Source organism: Mirounga angustirostris, unplaced genomic scaffold (genome assembly GCF_029215605.1).
Source record: "Mirounga angustirostris isolate CCGP_5_RB_7025 unplaced genomic scaffold, mMirAng1.0.hap1 SCAF_8, whole genome shotgun sequence".
In the NCBI taxonomy this organism is placed as follows: domain Eukaryota; kingdom Metazoa; phylum Chordata; class Mammalia; order Carnivora; family Phocidae; genus Mirounga; species Mirounga angustirostris.
The window spans coordinates 132,919,441-132,931,996 of record NW_026991716.1 but is presented as its reverse complement, the minus strand read 5'-3'; the positions used below and the strand labels follow the sequence as shown (position 1 = coordinate 132,931,996).

Here is a 12,556-nt window from a genome sequence, read left to right as displayed (position 1 = left end):
GGAGGGTTGCAGTGATCTGGTGTGGGAGATGGTGGTGATGCAGGTCAGAGCATAACTGAAAAATGGAATGGGCAGATTTTTGAATTTGGTTGGAAGGTAGACCACCCAGTGTGTGGATCAGATAGGAGAGAAACTGAGAAGATAAGTACTTATAAACCACAGCTTCAGACAGCTCCTGTACATTATCTTAACGTGGTCGTCCTCATATTTTGATGCTTTTTAAAAGTACAATTCCTTTTATATCTAAATGATGAAAAATATCATCTAAAGCCAACCAAAGGAGCCGTAAATAAAAATAAACACTGTAGACCATGGCCCCTTGGCCAGTGGCAGAGGAGGAAGTAAAAAATGAAACACAGAAAGGGGTAAAATCAGTTTTAGAAATTCATTTTTTTTCTTTTCTTTTTTTTTTTTTTTTAAGATTTTATTTATTTATTTGACAGAGAGAGACACAGCGAGAGAGGGAACACAAGCAGGGGGAGTGGGAGAGGGAGAAGCAGGCTCCCTGTAGAGCAGGGAGCCCGATGCGGGACTCGATCCCAGGACCCTGGGATCATGACCTGAGCTGAAGGCAGTCGCTTAACCAACTGAGCCACCCAGGCGCCCGGTTTTAGAAATTCAAATTAATTTTGGTAGGACGACTCTCACACAGCTGCTTACTAAAGTCACTTGATCTTTTGATATGTGTACCATATAACAGAAATGCTCACAAGTGAGATAATTTTATGAAAAATTATCAGTCACTACAAATACAAGCTAGGTAAAGGTAGAAAGAAAATTCATCCTTGCAGGAATTGTCGCAAGCTCTATGGTTGAACATTTAACTGATTTCAAGACTACTTCTTCTTTTTTATTTTTAAGATTTATTTTTTTGAGAGAGAGAGAGAGGGAGAATGAGTTCCCTAGTGGGGGGAGGAGCAGAGGGAGAGGGAGAGAAGCAGAGTCCCTGCTGAGCATGGAGCCCGATGCAGGGTTCAATCTCACAGCCCTGAGATCACAGTCTGAGCCGAAATCAGGAGTTGGCTGCTTGTCCGACTGAGCCACTCAGGTGTGCCTGATTTCAAGACTTCTAAAATTAGCATTTACATCTTTGTCCTTTGCTTCAGCAGTTTATTTCAGACTCCTCCTCAGGCAGTCCATCACAAGGCATGGGGCTGCCCCCAACCCCTCATGCCTTCCATTCCCGTTCCCACTGCCGCTGTCCCAGTTGGGGCCTGCAATCGCTCTTGCCCAAGTCATAGAAACAGCAGGTATTTTTCTTTCTCTGTCTCTAATATCTCTCTCCTCTTAAAAAACCACGTTCAGATTTGTCATCCCAAAGCTCAGTTCTGATGGTATTGATTGACCTGCACAAAACCTTCCAGTGACTCCTCGTTGCTTATCAAATTACTTCTCGACTTGGTGTGGTATTTAAGGCCCTTGGGTTTACTTCCAGCTGTCATTACGTTCTTGTTGCTGATTTCTCCTTTCTCAGCAGCCCAGTAAACTGCCTGCTGTCTCCCCAAAGCTTTCCAGACTTTTCTGCTCTTGCACTTGCATTGATAAAGTTTCTCCACTGTGGGAGCCGCGTGCTCCCACCCTTGTTCCGCCATCTCCGGGTTAAATGTGACTTCCCTCACTAAAGCTTCCCTGGTCCTCTAAATCAGGATAATCCTGCCCTCTTCTGAACTCTTCTGAACTCTTTATGTTTCTATTTTTGTGGGGTGGGGTGGGGGGAACATTTTTCATATTATCATTTGCCTTGAATTACAGATTTTGTGTTTCTGGTTTATTTCTCTGGTTATTCAATTCTTTTTTTTTTTTTTTTTTTAAGATTTATTTATTTATTTTGGAGAGAGAGCACACATGCAAGCAAGGAGAGAGGCAGAGGGAGAGGGAGAGAGAGAATCTCAAACAGATTGCCCTCTGAGTGTGGAGCCCGATGCGGGCCTCGATCCCAGGACCCTGAGATCATGACCTGAGCTGAAACCAACAGTCAGCCACCCAGGCGCCCCTCTAATTATTAAATTCGTAAAGTCAGAGGCAGTGTCCAATATCTTTTTTCTTACCCACAACATTTATGACTGTGCCTACCACAATTTGAAATGAAATAAATCTTTATTTAATGGACTGGTAAATGGGCAAGTGGGTAATTGTAACTTCATCCACGTTTTCTGCTGATTTCTTGCTCCAATGTTATTTCCCCATGTAAATTAGAACATAGCTACTTTACATTTGTCTAGTACTTTCACGTGGCTTTGAGGAAGATGATTTCATTTTACTTTGACAAAAGTTCTGCATTTTACAAACGAGGAAGTCAAAGAGAAATAAATATAACTATCACAAATATCCTTTGCAAGCTTAGCTTCACCTTTTACTAAGAATATTCTTTCATGTTATCCCATTTGCTCCTCTTGATAAATATGAGTCAGTCAGGCAGGCAGCTAATACTTTTTTTGTGTATCAACCATGTGCCAGGTCCTGTTGCAGATAAGAGAATGCTGAATTGAAATAGATAGTATCTTTTCCCCAGAGCAGGCTAAGTTCTAAGTTGAGGAAGAGGCACAATAAATTTGTAATTCAAACAAATAGTCTCAAGTGCTGATAAATGCTGTGAAGAAGATAAACAGGGGTAATGTGCTAGGGAGTGGCTGTGGTTGAGGGTGGGGAGGATCTTCTTTGTGACGGTCAGGGAAGAGGCTGCTGATACTTGAATTGACACCAAAATGGCGAGAAGGAAGCGCCACCCAGAAATCCACAGAGAGAACGTTTCTGGCAGAAAGAACCTGTGCTCAAGGGATGGAAAGAAGGCCGCTGTGACTGGAAAGGAGAGGGAGGGGGAGGTGGAGGGAGATGTAGCTGGCGGGGCAGATAGGGGTCCACGTAGACCTTCTCAGCTATAATGAGGACTGTGGCTATTTTTCTACTTGTGATGGGCAGTTATTAGAGGATTTTCAGCAGGGCAATATTGTGATCTATTTTATGTTTTAGAAATACTCTAGGGGCGCCTGGGTGGCTCAGTCTGTTAAGGGTGTGCCTTCGGCTCAGGTCATGATCCCAGGGTCCTGAGATCGAGTCCCACATCGGGCTCCCTGCTCAGAGGGGAATCTGCTTCTCCCTCTCTCTTTGCCCCTCCCCCTTGCTCGTGCTTGCCCCCGCTCCCTCTCTCTCTCTCTCTCTCAAATAAATAAATAAAATCTTAAAAAAGGAGGAAGACCTGTAGTTATTGTTTGGAAGATGGACTAGGGTAGGGAGGGGATGGGTAATTGTGGCAGGAAGAAGTCAAAGGAATAGGACTTAGAGCTAAAGTGACTTCTTCAAGGTCACTTGGATACAAGGGATTGGAGGGAGGAGCAGATCCTCTGCCACCTCATTGCCCAGGGTCATGCAGAAGGCTGGGTCAGATGGGGGTGTGTGCTCTATAAGGTATCTGGGTTTTTAGAGGAATGCATCTACTAGCATATGGTAGAAATATAGACATTACTTCCTAGGGTTTAGCAGCAATTGACTGGTTTGAATGTGGTCAATAAAAGAGAAGAAAAGCCATATGGGTACGTTCCTTTTTTTTTTTTTTTTCTCGTTTGGTTTTGTATGTTTAGTCTTAAGTTATTCCTGTATTTTCTTTTTCTTTTTTTTAAAATATGCCTTGACCAATGTTGCTTAACATTTATATGCTGATTCACTTCTTCCTAATTCCAGAATGTTGGTGGCTATCTTAAACTGTTTTTCCCTATGTCAAATTTGTGTTTTTGAACAATTCAAAGAAAAAGATTTTAGAGCTAATCATTTGAACTAAGCTTCTTTGATAAATACAAATATCTTATGTAAGTGTTGAATCACTAAATTCTACACCTGAAACTAATGTTACACTGTATGTTAATTAATTGGAATTCAAATAAAAAAATATACATTAAATGGGAAAAAGTGTATTCACTTTGGCAGCACATATATGAAAATTGGAATGATACAGAGAAGATTAGCATGGCCCCTGCACAAGGATGACACCCAAATCCGTGAAGAAAATGGGAAAAAGCAATATTGATTTTTTAACTTAATCATATAGTCTCTTCATTAAAACTTAGATCTTTAAGATGTCTTTAAATTTTCTCATTAAAAAGTAAAATCTTTAAAACCCAAATATTCTGAAATGAATGAACCACCATGCAATTATTAACCTCTAATAGATAAAATAATAATTTTGTTTGCGATCATGAGAACATTTTGTGGGAGTATTTGCATTATAATCAGTGAGAGTCACTCCTAGATCCTGGGGTTGGGATAAATCATTTGTAGCAATTCTACAAAGAATTTTGGGGCGTTCCTCCATAAAAGACTGAACTACTCTGGGCTGTTTTTCTTCTAGACCATTTGGTATTGGCATTAATTTATTACCAGCTATACGTCAGGTACAGATGTAAAAAAATAGACAGGCAAAAATAATAGTTAAAAACAGCCTGTTCTCAAGTGGCTCATCAAAAAAAAGGTGAACAAGTCTGTCAGCAGTTATAGTATTAATTGACAAATAAAGTGATATTCCACCTGCTAGGATAGAAGGAAGCCTGGGAACACCACGCGGAGGTACCCACCTGGCCTTGAGCTCACTGCCGGCTTCCTGGAGGAGGTGGTCCTTGAACTGATACAGAGGGATGGGCTTGTCCCTCCCTTCTGCAGTCCAGGAGAGACTGTCACTTCTTTCTACCTTCATTAGATTTGCAGCGAGACGTTTTGTGAGTATATTACATGGATGGTTCATAGAAGGCACTGAGCTAAATGTTCTCTCTCTGACTGTGGCTATTGGTAGCTACACAGTGGTGGAAATAATGACTTGTGATTTAGCACCACAGTATCTATAAAGAGTGTTTCCATATTCAGCCCTCTGAGATGGCACTCCAAGATCACTTTGATTCCTGTTTTGCTAATCTCTCTTCTAATAGAAGCTCCCTCTGGCCTGATACACATCATCTTTTTTCTCATTTTCTCTTTCCATCTCTCTAGTTCTTCCTTGTTTTTTCTTGCTCACTTTTTCCATTTAAAAATCAAATTTCTAAATGTTACACAGCACAAGAGTAGAGACGATGGATTGGAAACATTTGAGTTGTGTTTGAGTGGTACCTCCAAAGGGAATATACTTCACAGAAATTTCTGATGCTCAATGAAAATGTCTTTCCTTGGCCCATTAAGCAGAGTTTTGAGGTCCAAAAAGGCTTATGGGAAAAGTGCTGCAGCAGCTATGTGGACAGGCTTTTGCTCAAATAGCCCATTTTGCTAATCAAATTACAGAAATATCAACAGGAGCAACAGGAAAACCTTGTACTTGGTCTCTTTTCGGAAAAGGAATCTGGCCCCACCAAAGCCAAGTTTTACTAAAATAGCTAACAATGGGGGAACATGTCAGGACTACGTCTGAACGGTATTTTTGTTGATATTTATTTCGTAGATCATTCTGATGACTGGTAAATAAGGCTTAGCATTTATTTGGACAGCTTGGGGGCTGTGTGTTATCTCCTCTGGATAACTAAGGTTTTATTTAGTGAATTACAGATCCTTAATCTCTTAGTTGTTAAATGATCTGAATGATTTAAGGCAACTGATTTGTAAGCCACTGACACATTCCTGAATGGAAAGTTTTCATGTCTGTACAAATATACTATTAATAAGGTGTATGTGATGAGCTAGTATCTTAACTGGATATTTTATTTTATTTTTTATTTTTTTTAAAGATTTTTATTTCAGAGAGAGAGAGAGGGAGAGAGAGAGCACAAGCAGGGGGAGCAGGAGAGAGAAAAGCAAGCTCCCCACTGAGCAGGGAGCTTGATGCAGGGCTTGATCCCAGGGCCCCAGGATCATGACCTGAGCTGAAGGCAGACGCTTAACCGACTGAGCCACCCAGCTGTCTCAGTCTAAGCCAGATATCCTTAACTGGATATCTTAATGTCATGTTCCTAAAAAATGGATTTACTGATTATTTGACAATGCATGTCTAGTATTCAGCAAATTGAGCATACATTGGGTAAATACTGGCTTTTCCCATCAGAACTCAGAGTTTAGAACCTGCAAAATTCTTGGGAACATACTGGATGGAAACAAAATCAACCATTCTGAGTTAGTTGCAATGATTCTGAGGCTTTTGGGAGAAAATCCTAGTTTGCTCTTTGGCTTCTTCCCACTAACAATTTCCTTACTACCACTTCTTTGGAGTTTTGAATGCTTGAAATTGATGAACCTGAGCCATAAAATGCCTTTTCTGTCTCATCTGCCATTGGAGATATAAGGTGACCCAGAGAGCACTGTTGTCTCTGTTGTCTAGATTTTTGGATTTTATTGACAAATAAAATTAAAAATGAAGGAACAACATATAGTTGCCAAATTTTTATTTTGCTACATAGGACATTAAAAAATACTTTAAAAAGACAAAAACTAACATCTATCACCATTTTCCAAAAAAAGGAATATATTTTATCATCAAAATGAAACAAGGATAAAATCTTGGAATAAATGAAGTCCTTTCTGAGAGAGGGTGATTGGTGATGTTGCACTGATGTTTTGTCCATGGGGAGATGAACATTTTGCCAAGAACTCTTATTCACTCTTGCATTGTATGTTAGGAACAGCTTTCAGAAGATCCTGTATCATCAACCTACTACTCATAGTCTGGGTGCAATTTTTGGTTTCTCTTTAATGAATTAAGAGCTTGCAAATGGATTCTTTTTTGGTCAAAGTTTATTAAAGGTTTTATTTTTTATTTTTTTTAAAGATTTTATTTATTTATTTGATAGAGAGAGCGAGAGAGCACAAGCAGGAGGAACAGTAGAGGGAGAGGGAGAAAGAAGCAGGCTCCCCGCTGAGCAGGGAGCCCGATGCGGGGCTCGATCCCAGGACCCTGGGATCGTGACCTGAGCCCAAGGCAGACGCTTAACCATCTGAGCCACCCAGGTGCCCAAAGTTTATAAAAGTTTTAAGTTATTAAAGAGCTAATGAGCTAACATGATTTCACCTATGTAGTTATGAGCTATTGGTAGATGTGTGCTAAGGAATATGTAAATGATATTGGAGAACTTAAATATATGTACTTTGTGCACATCTGTAGTCTCCACTCAGTTAATATTTTGCTTCCCGTCCGGCTTCAGCTTTTGTTTTCTTTCTCTTAATTACCTTTCTCAAGAGTTTTTGCTCAATCAGTGAGAATTCAGTAATCAATTACAATCTCTTTTTTTGCTCAAAGTATCCTTTAGTATTTCAAAGAATCCCCCAAAGGGGCATTTTACATTTTTAGGGAGCATTGAAGAATAGGGTAAATCATGTTATGGAGATCTTTCAGATCCTAAAACAGAGAATTTAAAGTTATACAAATTGGTTTTGGACAATGGCATCATAGTTCTTGTCATGTGAATATAAATATCATACATTTTTCTTCTGATTCTTTAGACTAGTTTAGGTTTCTTTAGTATCTTCTTTAATAAGACATTACAGCACACAACTGAGTCCCCAGCATGTCAGTTAAACATGGGGACGTAGATCCATAAGAAGTAGAATGGAATTTAAATTTAAATATAATCTTAACTGCATCTCTTGTGGCAACTAATGGAAATACGGAATACAAACAGGCCAATTCTCTCTCAGTGTATTTTATCAAGTCTTCGTAACAGTTTTATAATGAACTTTCCTGTGATATGTTAAAGAATCTTCAAATTAAATAATGAGGAAGCTTAAGAATTATTACTTTCCCCTTATAGCAAATTTAACTCAAGCAGAATAAAAAGGGATTGTACTAATAATCCTCACATGAAGTGTGAGAATTAAGGTCTTATGCAAGGGCCAAGGCAGCTATTCCCCCATCACTGAGATACAAAGTTAAATATGGTGTCTTCAGCTGTTTGGAAAAAAAGGGTTAAATACAAGAACAAAACGCTTTTATTCTGAATTACAGTTGGTAAAACAAATGAAAAAAAAATGAACCCAAAACTTGTGAATGGTTTTAAAAATGATTTGTTACTAATAATTTGTTTCTGAAACATTGGTGTACCTTCATGGAAAATGGAAAGTAGAGAATGCCAGTTTAATCATGATTTATTTTATTCTTTTTTTGGTTTTATTTGTGAAACAGGCTGCACAGCAGGCATCTCTCTCTTCACCCAAATCCTGTTCTTCCTCTTCCTCGGAAAGTACAATAAAGACACACAGCAGTTTGGCCTCCTTATCTAGAGAGAGACAGTCCTGGATCGACATGGTAAATAGTTCCGCCGCTGCTGACGGTGAGGGACAGTCTATGACATTTGCTGTGCATGTTCACTCACCTGCACCCTCAGAGGCAAACAGTTGCAGGGCTCTGGACAACAGCTTTGCCACATCAGAAAGTGGATTTTTGAACTCTCTGTCTAGTGATGACACTTCTTCACTGAATAGCAACCTGGACCATCTTATTGTCCCAGACAAGCCCACTGGATCAAAGATGGCAGACAGAGGTAAACCAAAAAGTTATTTACTCTTTTCTAGAGAATGAATATTTGTTCATGGATATAGAACTCTTAATTTGTTAAGAGAATGTTGAAAGGCATGGATGGTGATTCAATAATTAAACAATCAGGTGGGGCTAAGCCCAAGGGCTGCTTCGGTAGGGGAGTTTGTATGTGGAAGACTCCAGCTTCGAGACCATTAATTACCCATGTAAGTGTCACTGGCCACATGCTTATAGTGATGAGACATGTAATTTTCCACCGATCTGAGGAAAAGCTTGACTCCCTTTTGGTCCCATCCTATGTCCTGGAGCTTGTGGTGATTAGATCAAGGTTTTGTAGATTGATATCTTGCGGTCCCAAACAAACGGAGAGCAACCACCTTCCCTGGGCCACAACCACAGAAAACGTCTGGCTCCTCGTTAGTTGGCTCCTGAAGGTGTCTGTGGTTAACGGGGAAGACAGACAATTTGCATGCACTTTGGAAGGCAGCACCAGAACTTTTAAACACAAAGGAAGCAGTGTATGCTTTTGAAAACAACAACAACAAAATATTTTAAATCTTAGCAAAGGAAACAGTTAATGGAGTATGGAAATTAATAATGTGAACTTTCTTAATACTCTGTGATAATTGGTCTTTATCTTTTGTTCAGACCAACTTTTTTTTTATTATTAGTTTTCAGTCATGATGTGTCTTTTTGGATGGTCTGTACCTTATTTACTCAGCTGTAAAAACAAGCTTACCTGATATAAGATACCGAGCAACAAGAGAATGCTGAGTTTGGTTTGTATTTTTTCAGTGTACTTTTGAAAGAAAGTTGACGGGTGAAATTCTCACGATACCTTGCCAGAGTGGCCCAAGGACACAGACGACTTCTGTCCCCTCTCCCCTAGCCTAATCGGAAAGTTTATTTAAGTCCTCAAATTTTCAGATATACCTTATTAATTTAATATTTGGTATCAGGGTAATTTAAGTCAAGGATCACGACTGTAGTCCCAGTTGTGTGTGTGTATACAGTATTTTGAACTATGCAAAATTGAGTGCTCAGGCTGGGAACTCATTCTCTAAGTCACCACGATCGTCACCACTCCTTGTGGCCTTACCTGAAGATGCTTCACACAGTTGAGTTACCTGCCTGGCAACTGATGGCATTTTTGTTTAATACCTCTACTTTACATTTAAAAGAGTGGAGTGAAAAATGTCATTGGTGAAATAACCTATGTCTAGAGGTGAAGGAGGTGGAATAGGGAGGAGAGTGGGAACAGCACCAGTGAGGAATACAGGGGGCCACAGGGGGCCTCTGATGGGTGGAAAACAGGAGACGTGAGCTGGCCTCAGGTTTGAGAGGTGCTGTCACATAGAAGAACTGTTGGGCGTAATCTCTGTCTCCTTGGAAGTACAAAACTAATGCAGATGGTAAAGCTAGAAGCGCAAGCAAAAAGGAGGTAGTTTTAGATTCAGCATAAGAAACTTCTTTTAACATTGAAAATGGTTCAAAATTGAATGGGTTTCTTGGAAAATAATGCATTTCTTGTCCCTGGAGGTGTTTCTTCATTCTGAGACAATCGTTTTCATTGAGTATTAATTGCATATTGCATATTGATCACAATCTTTATTCTTCTTTAAAAATATTTCGTTTATTTATTTATTTTATTTTAGAGTGAAAGAGAGAGAGAGACAGAAACAGAGAGAGAGCACGAGCAGGGGGAGGGGGAGGGGCAGATGCAGAGGGAGAGGGAGGACTTGGTGCTGAGCGTGGAGCACAACCTGGGGCTTGATGCAGGGCTCCATCTCACCACTCTGAGATCATGACCTGAGCCAAAACCAAAGTGGCAGACGCTCAACGTGCTGAGCCACCCAGGTGCCCCACAATCTTTGTTCTTACAAAGACATACTGAAGAGAGCACTTAAGTATCTTGAGCTGGACCGCCTCTATCTTGGTACTTGGAAGAGCCTTCCAGATACATGGCTGCTTGAACTAAAAATCATGGAAAGTACCACATCTATAATTTTCCTGCAAAAACCTCTTGCTTTAATCATTGGGCCATAAGTAGAACTAAAAAATGTCATGTGCAAGCGCACACACACACTACCCCAGGATGAGGACGGCTTTAAAAGCAAAACAGAGAATAAAATTCCATTTGCATTCTTTCCCGAGAGATGACCCTGCAGATGGAGTTTTTCTTTAGGATGAATAAGCTGCGAGTCATGGGAATATGTATGTACCTCTTGTCCATGTCCACATGTCATTCTGGGGATGCATGAGCTACAGAGCTGGCTGGGGACCAACGTCTCTTTCAATCTAAGGAAGAAGAAACCTAGTATTTTAAAATTTTGAGTTAAGTGCAGGGTGACCAACAAAATCTCTATGCTTCTTTCAACAGTTTGACATGAAGGTATTCCTCTCAGTGGAAAAGAAGGAAGAGAAAATAAAAGTATTTTTCCCTCACTGATGTGTTGGCAGTTGCCATATGTTACAAAATTTTTGCTGATGATTTTCTCCTGCTTCTGGGGATTTGGTTAAATTCCCAGAAGAGTTAAACCACATAAAGTCATTGCTATGGAAACAGCAACCAGGTCTTTTCTTGTGTTTGCAGTGATTTGCTGTTGAGTAATCAGACTGCATATTATGCATTTTTTTACATGTGTATGTTTGTGTATTGGAGAACAAGGTAGCTTTTCATTTCTGTGACTGCTAAAAATTATTTTTTAGCTGCCAATTAAAAAAAGAAGAGCTCTGATATTCCTGTGTCTGAAATATTGTTCAGGGTGTTTTTATGACAGGGATTGAAGTGTTGACATGGTCCAAGACAGGAGTTAGGATTTTAGGTTAAGTCCCTGTCTCAGGATGCGTTTGCTAGAGAAAGAGGCTTTTCTCCTAGAAAACATTCTTAGAGGTTAATAACTGAGTCCTGAAACAAGTAGGCAGCATGCGTTACAGCCTTCTTTCTATTTCAACAATGAGAGAAATGTTTTGCAGTTATGCAGTTAAAATTGTGGTTGCTAGAATTTTATACTGAATTTAAATAGCCTTTTAGACATTTCTTCTCTGCAGCATAAGCTAATAATAAAAAAATGCGGCAGGGTGTTAATTGCATCCCATTGCCTTTCCACATTGGGAGTTCCAGAGTTCCATAGCTCTCTAGATTCTTCACTGAGTCTTTCCTCAAAGCACAGTGGGAAAAGAGGTGATGGGGATAGTGGAATATTCATCTCAGGTCAATTTTACCCTATACTGTTTCCTTCTTCTGTGAGAAGTTATTTGGTCTGTTACTTATGCCTAGATGATAATGACTCCCATGTATGTCTCTATTTACATTACTCTGACAATGTGGAGACAATTTTATTTTTGCTTACTCCATGAATGGAGTGACCATACCCTGGATGCTAGAAAGCTGAAAAGACTAATACTCTATGTAAATAAGCAGTCAAGTACAAGTCCAGTCAGAATCAATCTAGGAATCATGTTGAATAAAAAGAGTTGTTAATGAGGAAATAAGCATACTGGAATATGCATGACATCTTAAGACATAAGATGTGACATAAATGAGCCAGATTTTAAGAGTTAGCAAATATTACCAAAAATTGTACATAATCTGAGTACAAACAGGATAGATGCTATATTATTTTAGCTAGCTAATTCAGATGCTGTTGTAGGAATTACACAGCATGTCTCTTTAGGAAGCAAGAAGATAAAAAAAAAAGTTGAATACTGAAGTCCATTCAATTTAATCTTGTTTTTTTGAGTACCTAACATGTACTCATGTACTCAGTCCTAACAAGAAGATACAGATGAACAAGATACAACTTCTGGGCTAAAAAATTTTAAGATCTTAATGGGGAGAGTGGGAGGAATAAGACTCATTTAACAAAAGCAAGCAGAGTAAAGTAAGTGCTACAGAAAGATAGAAGGTACTCGAGGTATTTAAAGGTGAGCAGGAACTCAAAATATGGAAGATCACATCTAAGTAATCTGTGATCCAAGTGGGAGGATCTGCACACAGAGAGGGGAGCCGTGGAAAGGAGGGATGGAAAAGAAATTTGAGTGATGTTGAATGCTGGGTTAGTTGTTAGTTTATTTCAGTAGATAATGGATGACCATTTTTAATCAGGGTACTCATAT

The 12,556-nt window shown here is 39.5% G+C and overlaps 1 protein-coding gene and 1 pseudogene across 1 annotated transcript in view; both read left to right on the top strand.

Annotated features, from left to right (window-relative positions):
• Positions 1-12,556, top strand: part of IPCEF1 (interaction protein for cytohesin exchange factors 1) — a 182,038-nt gene that overhangs the window by 143,232 nt on the left and 26,250 nt on the right. The window contains exon 12 of the mRNA XM_045865784.3: positions 8,084-8,441. Coding sequence (XP_045721740.1) covers positions 8,084-8,441 — 358 coding nt within the window. The remainder of the gene's footprint in view (positions 1-8,083; positions 8,442-12,556) is intronic.
• Positions 3,906-4,026, top strand: LOC123838023 (U6 spliceosomal RNA; annotated as a pseudogene).